The following is a 16,168-nucleotide window of genomic DNA, read 5'->3' on the forward strand; positions in this document are numbered from 1 at the left end:
GCTAGGTCCCATGAGCCAAATGGGTCCACTGCCTGCTTTTGCAAGTCAAGTTTTATTGGTGTGCAGCCACGCCCACTCACTTACTGCTGCCTACTGAGGCAGACTTAGGTAGCTGCAGAGGTCCTGGGACCTGCAAAAACCCAAAATATTTGCTGTCTTACCCTTTACAGAAAAAGCTTGCTAACCCCTGCCATACAATATATGAAAAAAAATATAGAAAAGTAACACTAACGAAAACAATTATCCATATTTAAGACCCCAGGGACTTAGATGGATTCTCATTTCACCATTCTCTTGGCTAAATATTTTACACATTTTTTGGTTATTTCCTAAGGATAAACTTCTAGAGGTGGAGTTCCTGAACTGGGCATGTGAGTGGGCTTAAGACTCCTGGTACTTAGGGCACAACTTCTTTTCAGCTTATACTCCGCCTGCGGCACCTGTACCTTTGCCAGCATTCACTAAACAAACGAGACCTCCTTTGCTAACAGTTCAGTTTGCTTTCATTGATTCAGGGGCAGGTTCAAGGCGGTGGTCTGCGTCCTTTCTGCAGTTACAACATGCCTGGCGTTTGTCAAGCCTGCCATCAACAACATCTCTCTGATGACCCTGGGGGTTCCATGCACTGTGCTGCTCATTGCAGAGCTAAGGAGGTGGGTACTTTTGTTCTTCCCACCTGCCCCTTTGGCTGACCCTGTGTTGGGAACACACCAGCTTCTGGTTTTTGTTTTGTTTTTGTTTTTATGAAGATTTGAGATAGAAAGATAGCAAGCACACGTGAATGGGGCGGGGGAGGATTGGAGGGGGAGAGGGAGAGAGAGAAAGAGAGAAAGAAAGAACCTCAAGCAGACCCCCTGCGGAGCACAGAGCCTGAGGCAGGCAGGGCTCGATCCCAGGACCCTGAGATCATGACCTGAGCTGAAATCAAGAGTTTGATGCTTAACTGACTGAGCCACCCAGGCTTCCCGCTTCTGGTGTTAATTTGTTTTGTTTTTAACCACACTCAAGTGTGGAAGAGGAGTCTGACTCTTCATGTAAAGTTAGTTCCTGACTGGGTGACTAGAAGCACATTTGATGGCTTGGTTCTAAACATTAAGGGGAGAGGGGAGCAGCTGTTTAGTGGATGCAATGCATCCCAACAATCCAAAGCTAGCTCAGCAGGAACGTCTCAAGGACCTGGTGAGTGCCTAGACCAGCCTGCCTAGCCTTAATTCTGTGCAAAGAATAGATTTGTTTACATGACAAGAATAAGGAGAAGAATCCTAGTGAGGCTATTGCATTTACACGCAGAAGGGGAAACAGAGGTCTATATACGAGGCAACTTTGACTCCAGGTATGGTACCATTGACTGTGCTAGGCTCTCTGACACCTGTCCTGTAAGCCTTTGCTTTTTGCATAAGGATTTTCCTTTGGAAACTTGTCTATTCAAGTTTGGGTTGATATCCAGAGACAGGTTAGCCTTGTATGTGCAGGGCTTCCTTAACCCCCAAATACATCAAACTACTGCCCTTGTTGGAATACTCTGAAAATGCTTTTTCTTTGTGCCCATCTTTATTATTTTTTTTAAGATTTTACTTTTATTTATGAGAGAGAGAGAGAGGGAGGCAGAGACAAAGGGAGAAGCAGGCTCCACAGGGAGCACCATGGGGGACTTGATCTCAGGGCTCTGGGGTGACAACTCCAGTGGAAGGCAGATGCTTAACACTGAGCCATTCAGGTGCCCCCCTGTAAGAAGGCACCCCATCTTTATTTTTTATTTTTTTAAAAATTTTTATTTATTTAAAATAAATAAAACAGAGAGAGAGAGAGAGAGAGGCAGAGACACAGGCAGAGGGAGAAGCAGGCTCCATGCACCAGGAGCCCGACGTGGGATTCAATCCCGGGTCTCCAGGATCACGCCCTGGGCCAAAGGCAGGCGCTAAACCGCTGCGCCACCCAGGGATCCCGGCGCCCCATCTTTAGAAGTGCATTTTAATTCAAGACTTTCTCATTGTTGAGGACATGGAATTTAACTGCTCGATCTTCTGAAGTCTTGTATATCTTACTTTGTGTGTGAGAGTTACTCTGTGTGATGTATTGACAGGTTTCTCTCAGTCTTTGTTCTGAGAGGAGATACATGGTTCTTTCCACTGCTTTGCCTCTGAGGGTTGCTTTGAATGCTGGCAATACCAGGCATGATCAATGGTGATTGAAGAAGTATTTAAGAATACTGGCTGGCCAAGGAAGGATGCTATTGGTCTTGTCTTGTTGGCTTCCTTCAGTAGCCTTGAAGGAGTGGAAAAATAAGAGACTCGTTTCAGAACACTAACCGATTTTGAAGCTCTTCGGAAAACACACAAATTGCCAATAAAGATCTGAAATGGATTTGTAACAGTTTAGTGGCACTGGCTCTTATTAGGCCTGAATTGAGTAGAAGGTCCTGGACTTAGCTAGGTTTCTTGAGAACTCACTTTGTACATAATCACAAAGGAAATCATCTGTTTCATACTTAAAAAAATCTTTGCCCCTGAAAAGCTAGCCACCACTCCAGCTTGTTGGTCTCCGTCATTATATTAATAAATGGCAACATCAGGGGAAGTATCCCTCCTTTCTGGATCCTTTCTGCTGGGGTCTTTCTGCCTGTGGATCATTCCCTCCATTCTCCTAAACATACTTTACTCCTGTATATTGTCTACTGGGTCCTTAGCCCTCCTTAAATGGTCCCTCCCATTGGCCTGTAAGAACACTGGGGCCTCTCCCATCTTCTCTAGCCCTTAGCCTGGCCTCAGCCCAGGTCTGTCTCCAACCACCACCCTTTCTCTCTTGTCTGTCACAGCCCAAGGTCTTAGAAGTGCTTATTATATATGTAAGTGATCTCTGTGCCCAACATAGGCTCAAACTCAAGACCCCAAGGTCAAGAGTCATATACTCTACCAACTGAGGCAGCCAGGTATCACAACCTAGCATCTTTAAAAGTTATCTTCATCCCTTAGCTCTCATTTCTTCTTTAGCCCAGTGCAATCTAGCTTCTGCCCCACTTCCATGCCTAAGCCCCCCTTGGCTATATGTCCAGGGATGGTTCTTCAGCCCTCCTGTGTCTTATGCGCTCTTCTCTCAGCTGTTTGCAGAATCCACTCCTCTCATCCTTGCCTCATTCTTCCCTATGCCTCCTAGGATGCCACACCCTCCTGGAATTCCGCTCTGCGGCAGCTTCTTTTCAGACTCTCAGGTGAGCTCCTTATTGGCTACATACCTTTGCATGTAGGGGTCCCTTAAGGTGACCTCTCACTTGGCCTGGAAGAGCTCATTGACATTGCACTAATGACTGAATGCATGCAAATGATTCCCAGGTGTGTGTCTGACTCTGTCCTTCCTTCTGCCTCCACTGTGGCACATCTGGCTACCTGCCCAACCTTGGACTCCACCTGTCACAGCCGTTTCGAATTCATCCACATTCCTGATCTGCTTTTCCAGTCCTGGTTCTCTTGATATTTCCAGCTGCAGTAAATGGGAGCACCATCTACCCATTTGCTCAAGGCAGAAGCCTGGTTTCCTCTCTTCCTTCCCTGAACATCCCCATCTGATCAGTGTCATTCTATTAGTTGACATGACAACTGACATCAAGTTTAATATCCTTAACCTGGCCCATTCTTCTAATAGTCCCAGTCTCTCTCTCTTTTTTTTTTTTTTTTTTAGCTGACATTGCATTGCTGAAGTTCAAAATCTTAACAGACCCCTACCTGCTGACCTGTCCTGCATGAAGCTCCCCCTTACACTCTATCCTCTAGCTGTCCCAATCTTCCCTACCCCCAAAGGGGCTTAGCTCTTTCTGTCCCCAGGTCCTTGTTCCTGTTGTACGTACTTTTGGACTCTCCTGTTTGGCTCGCTTCTGACTCATCGTTAACTCACCTGTTTTGTTCAGTTGTTCATAGCATCTCAAGCTTCTTTTCTGGTACCCATCCCAATATTTTAGTAATTAAAAAAAGTTATTTGTGCTGGTTTTTTGTTTAGTGTCTGTCCCTTTTCTTGATGCAGACTCCACAGGCAGGGATAAGGCCCCTATGTTCACTGCCATGTCCCAGTTCCCAGCCAAGTCCCAGCAAGGAAAGAGAAGATGGCTGTTGGCCTGCTTTGATAAAATTCCCAGACGAGGGGATGCTTTTGTTTTTCTTTGCATTTCCTTCCAGGACCTTTCCTGCTATCATTAGCTATGATCTGTGATCTGTAATGGTGGGTGGCAGCTAAATATTTCTCATTGAGCCTCCCTCTGCTCAAAGGAGCTGGGGAAGCTTTCTCTTTCCCATTAGCCTTGCTGCTAGAGCTTGTTTCTAGTTTTTTCATATTTTATTTTATTTTTTTTAAGATTTTATTTATTTATTCATGAGAGACACAGAGAGATATATAGAGAGAGGCAGAGACACAGGCAGAGGGAGAAGTAGGCTCCATGCAGGGAGCCTGACGTGGGACTCAATCCTGGGTCTCCAGGACCAGGCCCTGGGCTGAAGGCGGCTAAACCGCTGAGCCACCCAGGCTGCCCTCTTTTCGTATTTTCATTTTCTTTTCTGAACTTTCTTCTCTCAGACCATGAGACAACAAAATTTTATTTCAGGCTATGACCTGATATTTAATGAAATTTGTGTGAATATTACTAAGTGGCTCAGCTGCATATAACATAAAATATTTTAAAAAATTATTTATTCATGAGAGAAACAGAGAGAGAGAGACAGAGACATAGGCAGAAGGAGAAGTAGGCTCCCTGTGGGAAGCCCGATGCAGGACTTGATCTCCAGGACCCTGGGATCACAACCTGAGCCAAAGGCAGATGCTCAACCACTGAATCACCTAGGTGCCTCACATTCAACATATTTTATTTTATTTATTTTTAAGATTTTATTTAATCATGTGAGACACAGAGAGAGGCAGAGACATAGAGGGAGAAGCAGGCTCCCCACGGGGAGCTGGATGTGGGACTCAATCCCAGGACCCCAGGATCATGACCTCAGCCAAAGGCAGATACTCAACCACTGAGCCACCCAGGCATCCCTAACATATTTTCAAGTAGGTGCTTTTTTACTGAGTATAGGAGACAACTTTGAGAATACAACAAAGGGTTAAGAAGAGGAGAACTGCAGTTATCAGCTCAGGTTTTTTTTATCCTAGAATTGGGTCCTATTGTATATATCACTTTTGTTCTGCTTTTCTCATTTAATCTCACATTGAGTCAAGTATAGATAGGCCTGGTCAGCAGCAGGTAGCAGGAGCTCTCCCTCTATGAACAGAGGAAGGGGCAGTCCCAGGGCACCCTGAGATGCTGATTGGGCAGGGCTTTCCCCACACATGACTCCTCACTCGGCATTCTGCTTCTCTTGCCACTTGGCACATGCACTGCCTCTCCAGCATATTGAGGAATGTTCTGGTGTGTTCCTTAAGCAAAAGATTCTAGGTTTAATTGAATTGAGTGTACCAAATTGTCTATAGTTGTTGACACTTATTTTTATCCACATTCATTTTATCTTTTACAATAGCAAGGCAAGAGGCCTGTTCATTTTGCCTTCCACAGTGCCTAGCATGCATTCAGAGAATTTGGTACTGAATCAACGTGGTTGCTGTTGTTGTTTTTTTGAAGTCTGAGGAAAAAAATGTGTTTCTTAGATCACTGGAATCCAATTAACATTTTCTTTTACTTCCTTGTTTTATTTATTCATTCAGCAAGCATTGCTTTCATGTCTATTCTGGGCCAGGCACTGCATATACTTGGTGAAAAGCAGGTAGAGTTCCTATTCTCTTTGAGCTTCCCGTCTAGTCGGATACTAGACCTTCAATCACACAATCACACAAATGAAAACTGTATCAGCTTGTGATGAGTGTTATGAAGGAAAATGGTGGGCACTCATGGTATGGACAATGTAACAGGGGTGGGGGCTGTCAGAGAAGGTCTATTTGAGAAGGCACCCTGGAAGCCGAGACCTGAGGAGGCAGAGAAAGCTGAGCTGAGAGAGAGGAGGAGCCTCCGAGGGTGAGCTGCCCAACAAAGCTAAGTAGGAATTTAGTGTCTCCAGTTCTGGGCCTCTCTCGAAAAGTGTTTCAAGGAATGCATTTAGCTCTCCTACAACAGGGTATTTCTGTTTGTGTTTTTTGAGTTGGCCTTTCTGAACCTATTTCCCATCCTGTTTTCACTGATGCTTGTGCCAATGCTTCTGTCAGGTGGCTGGGAAAGGTACCAACCAGTCAGGCTTTTGACATTTATACAACAAATATGAACAAATAGATGTGGCTTCTTCTCAGGTGCAGAGGTTACACATTGGACTCTGGGTCCCGAGAGGGAGCTTAGCTGACCCGGGAGCGGTCTGTGGAGTGAAGGAGAGCCTGAGGGAGAGCTGAGAAGAACCCTCAGCCACCAGCTGCCTCTGAGCATGCCTCCCTAGGAATGGAAGTCACCCTCCTTTATGAACAATTCAAGAACGAGGGAGGGAAATGACAATGGAAATTTCTTTGGGCTCTTAGGATTTGTTTCTGAAAAGCATTTTGTCCCAGTGTATGTGAGAGCTCACTTTTTTATTCAGCAAATCAGGGGAACCCTCCGTGTTCCATGCTGTTTCAGGGGAAGACCAACTGTCAGCAGGTAAAACATGGAGGATGCTAGAGGGGTTATAATCCCTACAGAGAAAATTGGAGGAGAGAAAAGGAAATGGAGGTGGGGTTGGGAGCGTCACTTAGCGGGTGGAGACAGGTGCGATTGTTAACAACAGTGGTCAGGAAAGGGCTTACTGAGTGACATTAAGCAGAGACTTGGGAGACAGTGAACCACATAAATATGTGAGGAAGAGCACTCCAGGTGGCAGGAACAGTCAATGCTAAGGTCTGGGGAACATGCCAGGGATATTTGAGGAGTGCAAGGAGCCCTGGGGCAGGGGGTGTGCGGTTGATGAGCAGAGGTGGCAAGGGGCAGTGTAAATAGAAGAGCAAGTGGAGGGCAGAGAACAAGCCAGCACACGTGGGGCCTTGTGGCCCCTGAGAACATGTTGGCTTTCCCTCTGGTTAAGTGGAAGACAGAGGGAGGCTTTGAGCAGAGCACTGAGAGTGGACTGTAGGAGCAGGGGCAGGAGGAGGCAGTTGCCATAACTCAGGCAGGAAATGATGGTGGCTGGACTCAGGTGGAGGTGGTGGGAAGGGTATATAGATTTTGGGTATATAGTGAAGGTAGAGCTGATGGGTTGCATGTGGCGTGTGTGGACAAGTACAGTGACTAAGATACTGGCCTTGAGCTTCTGAAGAGCGTGGAAGGCTCTTTGCCTGAGCTGGCTGGGAGGAGAGCAGATCTTGGGCAGGAGGAGAGATTAGGAGTTCATTATGGACATGTTAAATGTAGGTCTGCGTTGCACAGGGGGAGACACGTCCAGAAGGTAGCTGGCTATGGGAGTCTGGAGTCAGGGAGAGACCAGGGTGAGAACACGGCTTTGGGAGTCATCTGCACATGTATGTATGGCATCCACGTCCACAAGCTTGTGGGGTGACAGGATGTGGGGTTGGACCTCCAGTGCCGAGAGGCTGGGGTGGGGGGGTTGTGAGGAGCCAGAAAAGATTGGCCAGCAAGGCAGGTGGCAGCCCAGACTGAGGGTGACTTGTTTTCTGGGTCCCTGTGCAGGTGTGACAATGTGCGTGTCTTTAAACTGGGCCTCTTCTCTGGCCTCTGGTGGACCCTCGCGCTCTTCTGCTGGATCAGTGACCGAGCCTTCTGTGAGCTGCTGTCCTCCTTCCACTTTCCCTACCTGCATTGCGTGTGGTAAGTGCCAGCGACCAGACCGCAGTCTTCATCCGCCCATGGGCGGGCACTCTCTTCCTTGTAGGGAACGCAGGTGTGCAAGAGGACGGAGCACGGCCTGAGCGCTCTTCTCTCCTCACAGAAACGGTCAGATCTTTTGGAAGCAATGGAAAGTATTGTCAAAAGCAGAATAGGCTCTGGGGAGCAGGCTTAGCCAGATCAGAAAGACCTAATTGTGTGAGGTTCAAGTCTGCGGTCTCTTACCTCTAGTTCCATTACTAAAGCAGAAAGGAGCTTGAAAGCTGAATCCGTAACCTGAACTCTAGCTAGATCTCTGGGGGTGGGATGGGGGTGGGGAAGGCTTGGGACAGAAGTGATGTGGGGACTGAGATGCTCAAGTGACCGGGTGAAGGCAACACAGGTCATTTGGGGACAGTCTCACCCCTTCACTTAACAGGTAGAGGTAGATGCCCAGAGAGGTGTATTAATTGTTCATGATTGCTCACCTGGGAGTTCAGTCATGGGAATTGGAGCATCTATGCATTGGAATGCTCAGGATATGTGGTTAAGTTTAAGAAAAAAAAAAACAAAAAACAAAAAACAACAGCAAACAGTTTATTAAACAGCCTGCAGAATCCTACACTCAGCTGAGAAGTTGAGTGGTTTCTTCCTCTGAACTGCTTCAGCTCCAAACCAGAATCCTGATTTCCTCGGTCCTCCAGGACTTCTGATTGCAAAAGAGAGCAAGGGCCAAGGGAAATCTGCTTTAGGATGTCCCTTATAAATTGAAAGCACCCAGGGAGAATTCTAGTGGTAAGGAGTTGGAAAAGCTATATTAGATCCAAGATTCGGAAGAAGCTTGACTTCTATCAGGAAATGCCTGAAACTCGTGTAAATTGCCTTGAATGTGGGAACTTGTATATATTTAGCATGATACCCAACCTGCTCTCAGTTTAAGGCTCCGGGACTCCCAGGACTGTTTTCCAAAAGACAATACAATATAAAACAGCACAAACTGGAGATTCCAGTCTCAGGGTCCTTTTCCTGATATTTTTTAGGTTCAACCTCAACTCACACTAGTGAATTTATGCACTATAGATTTGCTGAGTTATAATGGAGATCATAAAATGCAGATTTTAAGTGTGTACTTTAATGAGTTTTGATAAATGTATACATGTATATAAAAAAGACTTCATTCAAGGTACTATATAAGTACATTTTTAATCAAGTTTCTTGGTAATGTCAGCAATTTAAGCAAAATTCAAAAAGTAAGTTGTAATTAACTAAACTTAGTTTCTGAGTTTGAGAAATTAAGCAGGAGGTACACCACAGTTGAACCATGTTTTTAGCTCAGTTATGATGTTTTAAGAACAAATTTAAGCAGAGTAGTATAGAGAGGCTCTCATAATTCTGTCCACCAAAGAGTGATAACAATTGTTAACAACCTAAAGTTTATTCCTCCAGACTTTAAGATTATTTTTAAGTAATCTCTGCACCTAACAGAGCTCGAACTGATAACCCCAAGATCAAGAGTCACATGCTCCATCAGCTGAACCACCCAGGTGTCCCTCCTTCCAGATTTTTAAAAAAGATTATTTGAGAGAGACCAAGCACACATGCACAAGAGAGAGGGGTGTGTCGGAGGGACAAAAGGAGAGGGAGAGAGAAACTGGAGCAGATTCCACACAGATCTCAAGATAGGGCTCGACCTTACGACGCTGAGATCATGACCTGAACCAAAACCAAGAGTTGGCTGCTTAATGGATATACCACCCAAGAACCCCACCTTCCAGATTTTTCACGTCTATTTCTCTAACTCTACCTTTTAAAAAATAAATATATCATTCTATACATGCTCCAAACTTTTTTTTTTTTAATAGGATGGTGGACAACTTTCCTTACCAATGCATATGTATTACCTTTCATATTTTTGTGTCCAATTAATATTTCATAGTATGGATGCTTTATAAATCATTTAGCCAAACTATTAATGGATAATTATTTGTTCACATGCCTAAACATTTCCTTAGGTTAAATTTTATACATCTATACCTATATATAGATATATCTGTATCTATAAATGCAGGTACAAGTATAGATCTCTATCTCCAAATCTAGGGAGAGTATATTAATGAACACTTTCTGTTAGAGTCTATAATATCTAATATATATGAAAGTATAGGTAAAAGGCATTAGCTCTTAAATGTTATTAACCTGATTAAAAATATTTTCCTGTCTTTGTAAAGTTAGAATTATTGTTGAGCATCTTTTCCATTGTAATTTTAATGTGTATATTTCTTTTTTTTTGAAAGGTACCTTTTCATTTGCCTTCTCTGTGGAGTTTTTTCTATTTTAAAAAATTTATATCTAGCATATCTAGCACCTAGTGCCTGGCACATAGTCACCAGTCATTAGTGTCCAATAGCTGTATGTATTATGCACATTTGCATCATTTTCAAGAGTATAGGGAATACTACATTAAGCCCTCATGGAGGCAACATCCAGCTTCAGTGCTTATCAGCCTGAGGCCAGTCTCACTACTGTCATTCTCACCCACTGCCTGCTCCCCTACCGATTCTTTTAAGGGGCATGCTGTGAAATGATTAGTTTTTGAGAGTTATTTGGAATGTAGGGATTTTATTTTTATTTTCTGAGAGACATAGAGAGAATGTGTGCATGAGTAAAGGGAGTGGGCAGAGGGGGAGAGAGAATCCTGTGCAGGCTCCATGCTCAGTAGAGAGCCTGATGTGGGGCTGGATCCCACCCCCCTCTTAGATCATGACCTGAGGTGAAATCAAGAGTCAGCTGCTTAATAGCTGGAAACCCACCCAGGTGCCCTGGAATATAAGGATTTTACTTTAATTAAAAAAAAAAATTAAAATAGAATTTAAATTCAATTAATTAACATATAATGTATTATTGGTTTCAGAGGTAGAGGTCAGTGATTCATCAGTCTTGAATATAAGGACTTTAACTCTTTGGTCATACGGTACAAATATTCCCCCCTCCCCTTTTCCATTTATCTTTCAGAATAGAATGAGTTTGGTGCCATCTTGGTTTTAAAGATTCCTGTTCTCACACCTGTCAGTCTTTTCCTATAGGAATCCTGGACTTTGTTTCATTCTCAGAACGGCTGCCCCCACCAGAGTTTATGAAAGTGGTTTCTTTGATTATATTTAAAAAAACATTTTAAGTCTTTCATTCATCTGGAATGGAATTCCACTCTAGGGTAGAAAGAAGGATTACATGCTTCTAGATGGTCCCTTGCTTGATAAAGATTCATGTTAAAATTTTTACAGACACAGTAGAGTAAAAAAGTTTCCCTACTAAAACTAGTAGTTTAATTGGTATAAAAGGATTCCTAGTAAAAGGCAGAAACTATGTATATGCAACATTGCAGTAAGAAGGTGGGATCTCATCAGATGTCAGTTCCATCTTCCTAGCACCTGTTTTAAATCCTTGGGCCTCAGTCTTTGGGGGTTGAGCCAAAGACTGTTACCAGGTGGAATATTTTAGAACTTTCCAGAGCAGGCCCCATTGGTTCCAGATTTGTTGGTCTCCAGCAATGCGGGAGACTGTCCTGACGGGAAGAGGCGCTGGCCTGTGGTTACCTCGGGGAGGTGGGCTGGGCCAGAGTGCTGGGCAGGCTCACCCAGGGCGGCAGCTCTGTTTACCTGTTCGGGGCTCACATCCTGTATCCTTCTGCAGGCACATCCTCATCTGCCTTGCTGCCTACCTGGGCTGCGTATGCTTTGCCTACTTTGATGCTGCTTCCGAGATCCCCGAGCAGGGCCCCGTCATCAAGTTCTGGCCCAGCGAGAAATGGGCCTTCATCGGGGTCCCCTACGTGTCCCTCCTGTGTGCCAGCAAGAAGTCACCGGTCAAGATCACGTGATGGGGAGGCTGGCTTCTCTGCTTGCTTTTCCCTCCTGCATCGGGCTTGCCAGTGAAGACAGCAGGGGGCTTGTAGAGTAGGGGGAGGGCCTGTCTTTTTGGTATTCTGTTCCCTTGGGCTCTAACTAGTGTGGCCGTGGCCTACCAGGACTCCACTGTGCAGGGGGAAGGGTGTCTTCCCCTTTCCCGAAATTGGAAAGTGGAGGGCTCAGGGGCACCAGGTAGATCTCCTCAGCGTCCCTTCCAGATGCAGGGACCTGTTGCGGCAGAGGCAGAGCAGTCCCTCAGTGGGGGTGGGGCTCATTTCCCAGCGGGGGTTTACTTGAGACTCTGTGGCCCCCTGTACTCTCGGAGGAGACTCCTGCTCACAGATATACCCTGCAACAGGCAAGACCCACTGACCGATGGAACATGCCAGGGATTTTCATTTGGGGAAATGGCCCTAGAATAAAACCAAGCCAATGAAACCCACGAGGCCACTCGTCCACCTGGAACTCACAGTAACCAAGTTTATGTGCGCTTGCGAATCCTTTACTACCTCTGCTGAGAGCCGGGGACCTCAGAGGAGGGTGAAGTGGACAAAAAGACCCTCTGTGCCAAAAGCTACACTTCACATTGAGCCATTCTCGAAGATGAGCACAATTTTCAAACGTTGACATTGTTGGCGGTCTGGCCCAGTCACCTCAGACACGGAGAACAGGTGTGGGGTGATCTGGCGGCACACAGACCCCTGCCCCTTACTGCTGAGCTTTGGTCAAGGCCTCCTGTTTGGTCAAGGGAGCTGGGGGTATGAATCCTGGTTCAACATCTGGAGCAAACTTGAAGTTCTGGAAGCTTATGCTGATCGGAAGCCTTCTGTATGCTCTTCCATGCTGGAAGTTATCCTCTAAAACCTAGCCTCTTTTTCATCCCCTATTTCCTGAGGGAATAGGTGGCTTCCTCAAGCATCTGACAGCTGCTTCTCCAGTCCTGCAGTGACTAGTCGCTGGCTCCCCAGGTTGCTGCTGCAGTGGGCAAGTTTGAGTTTTTCCTCAGCAGAAGTGACACTGGCTACGGCTAACCTCTTCATTGAGCTGAATGAAGATTCCAGAATTGTCAGCAAGGCGTGAGGGGGTAGGCATGACCTCAGGGATACTCACTGGAACTCCCACATCTCCTGCTTTGCAACATTGCATGGTAAAGGAAGACAGGACACACGTGTCCTGGTGAGGACAGGAGTCCGTAGCTAGGGATCTGAGAGCTGGACAGTACCAGTCTTTGGCATGTCTAGGAACTCTTGCTCTAATCAGAATTTGTACAGGATCCTAGGTGAAGAGCCCAACAAGGAACAATGAATTGAGAGTTTAAAAAAGGAAAGGCTTTATTCTACTTTTGTGGTTTTCAAGTTATTTGTAGCAGAACCCTATTTAAAGTAAGAAATCTTGATGGAACCCAAACCTGAGAACTATGTTGTGATCTATTTGTTTAAATTTATTTTAAGGTTGAACTTATATATTTCCCTAATATGCAGTGAAAATGCAAGTTAAATTGGTTTCTGTGGTAAAAAATTTGGTATTGAATGAGCGTACCCGTTTATTATGGTTTAAAAATGTGCTTTGAAAAATAGTATTTATGTATTTGTGGGACCTTCAAATGCACCTCTGATACCTAGGTGGTTCTGTGGTTCATGGAACCACCTAGAGTTTTAGAACTACTGTTAAGTCCTTTGGTTTCAAGTCTAGAATTTTTTTAAAGGGAAATGTCAGTCCTCGCTTCAAATGGACTTACTAGGCATGGATTCTGGGCTCATCCATTCCTGCAGTATACAAATGCTCCAAAGTAGGGGGAAGCTTTGATGTACTTTAAGCCCAGCTGTCTTAGTGTGGAAGCATAGATGAGGAGAGGCAGGGGGTGTGGGAAGTGTTTGCATTCTCTATGAGGTTTAATTTCTGTTTAGGGCTCCTCAGTGATGGGAACATTATTCCAGCAATCAAGAAGGGAGGAGGTCTCCCTATCAGGGAGGGAGGGTGGGTCACTGGGGAATGTCACCTCCAGCTTCAACACTTTGACCTTGCTCTTCTGGAAGTTTCCAAGTGTCCTTTAGAAACACGGATAAAATGTGACTGCTGGAAATAAGTGGCCCAACTCACAGGGCTGTTTCCATCCATCTTCTACAAGACAAAGGACTTAACATGTCAGAAAGGAGGTTTTTCCTGTAAAAAACAAAAACCCAAAAAACAACCCTCCCCAAAAAAACCAGAAGGCCTTTCTAGAGATTGGTTTTAATGAGTTAAGGACTGATAAAGAAGTATGGAATGGGGTAGATTTGAGAACAAAAGCATTACTGTTGAACAAAAATCACTATAGCTCTTAGCATGAAGATGGTGAATCAAGAAAGTAGGAGTTGAACAGTTTTTTTTTTTTTTAAGATTTTATTTATTCATGAGAGACACACCCAGAGAGAGAGAGAGAGAGAGAGAGAGAGAGGGAGGCAGAGACACAGGCAGAGGGAGAAGCAGGCTCCATGCCAGGAGCCCGACGCAGGACTCGATCCTGGGACTCCAGGATCAGGCCCCAGGCCGAAGGGAGGCGCTAAACAGCTGAGCCACCAAGGGATCCCAAAGTTGAACAGTTCTATTTAAAGTTAGACTTATGGCATCATTCATATTTATACTTATGATGCTTTGATAGTACTACACAGTCTTGAAAGAAATTTGGAAAACTATAGGAAAGTTGAAGAGAAAAAAAATCTGTATTTTCCAAGGACAATCATTGTTAATATTTTGGTATTTTGGTGTATTCCTCCCCCGACCTGCCTCGAGTTGTAAATAGATGCCTTTTAGAGTGGACAGTTCATACGGTAACTTGAATGGAATGTAAATACCAGTTGTGTATATTTCATGAGGAGCAGCTTTTGGAATACACTCGTGTTAGCTATACACTTGAGAGCTCATCACTGGATTCTGACTTACTGCTGAGTCTTCTTTTTAAATTGAGCCTGACATGAATAGGTCCTAAGAAATAATGAACTGAATTCTCCTTTTGATAGGCCTCTGCTCTTGGATTCGTGAGCTGTTAAAAATAGGGCTCTACAGTTTTTTTTTTTCCCCCAAATGTAAAAAAAACAAAAACAAAAACAAAAAAGCAAATAGCTTATTAATTGATGTGCAGTCAGGAATCTTTTTGGTTTTTTCCCCTAATCATACAGGGAAGTGGAGATTTGCCATTTGGGAGTTAGGTCATGGCAGTTACTCATCATGGCTGTCAGATTTTTGTTCTCCTTAGAATTTGCCAAGATCGATTACCAGCAGGAATTGGATCTAGGATATTAAACATTACTATCCTAGTTAGCAAGCAATCATTTAAGTCAGTGATTCTTATTTTCAATCAAACACTGAGTGGTGATTCTTTTAGAAAAAATCTTTTCTCCTCTTTATGATTAGGATTATGGTATTAGCACTTCAGTGACTATATTTAAGGCATATGATGGGGAAGAGATACCTGAATCTATTTGGTAACAGGCTGCATTTTGGGAGAAACTATGCCTGTCCCTCTGATGAGTGCCTAAAATATTAATTGTGGATGAAAGATGTCCTGTTGGGGGAAATCTAAGCTTGATGGACATCAAGCGCAGACTTTCTAAATATACAGTAACTTGTTATTTTTATCATATTTCTCAGGTGTGTGAAAACTTCTCATCAGTTCATCATGCTTACGTGAGCCAGGGCCCTGTCGGAGGCTCTGAGCACGGGAGGGAGTCTTCCTTGGCTCTTCATCCCATGGGGCTGACATGCAACCATCCCTGGGGGAAAGGGAAGGGCTGAAGCTTGTCCAACAGGATCCCCTCTCATAGCTCCTTTTCCCCAAATGAGCTGGGAACCTTTCATTGCCAGCTCTTTGCCTCGGTGCTGCCCTTCCAGCTGGCCAAAGAGAATTCGCAGGCCAGATTGGGGTTCTCAATGAATTTTGTGGTTATTCTCCTACAGACAAAACAAAAAGGCCTCTATTCTAAAGGACTAATTGAATGGTTTCTTTCTCTACATGTTAAACCAGATTGTGGACTATTTTATAATCACAGTGTGTAATCAGAGCATATATAGTATTTTCAGATATATCCCTTGTTTTATACTTTATATAGTTGTGCCATATAAGGGTGGTATGCCCACTGCCTGTGGTAGCATTTAGTCTCCATTGCTTTGGGAGTGATTTTGAGCCTTTTGAAATGGAGCTTTTGCACTTTATGCTATTTTTGTGAACTAGGACCGTTACATTCGATATTAAAGCCCTAAGTGGCATTTTCTGTGAATATGTATGTTTGTCTTTATTTCCAAAATGACTTCTGAAATAGTTGAAAATGAAAAATGTATTTAATGGGTTGTCAAACAAGGCACATTTTCCCAGATTAATTTGTTAATGAATTGGGTATCGTTTTTAAGCATACTTTGGATTAGCGTAGCTGTTCTCGGAGCTGTGACATTAACACACCTAGTACTTCCAGCATAAGGTGCCTAAGTGCATACTGAATGACTTCATTTTGCAGGAAAATTATGTACC

At 44.3% G+C, this 16,168-nt stretch overlaps 1 protein-coding gene across 7 annotated transcripts in view; it reads left to right on the plus strand.

The window, feature by feature from the left end:
• Positions 1-15,920, plus strand: part of ACER2 (alkaline ceramidase 2) — a 32,747-nt gene extending 16,827 nt beyond the window's left edge. For 2 of the 7 annotated variants that reach the window (XM_049116167.1, XM_035697256.2), the window contains 4 exons: positions 516-653; positions 7,364-7,455; positions 7,625-7,762; positions 11,450-15,920. In XM_049116167.1, the coding sequence (XP_048972124.1) occupies positions 516-653; positions 7,364-7,455; positions 7,625-7,762; positions 11,450-11,691 (610 nt within the window). In that variant the 3' untranslated portion in view covers positions 11,692-15,920. Of the gene's footprint in view, positions 1-515; positions 654-3,153; positions 3,209-7,363; positions 7,456-7,624; positions 7,763-11,449 lie in introns of all 7 variants that reach the window. The other 5 variants (XM_049116168.1, XM_025432279.3, XM_025432281.3 and 2 more) reach the window with 4 other exon arrangements.
• Positions 15,921-16,168: the final 248 nt, after the last annotated feature.

Source organism: Canis lupus, chromosome 11, assembly GCF_003254725.2.
Source record: "Canis lupus dingo isolate Sandy chromosome 11, ASM325472v2, whole genome shotgun sequence".
NCBI classification, from domain to species: Eukaryota; Metazoa; Chordata; class Mammalia; order Carnivora; family Canidae; genus Canis; species Canis lupus.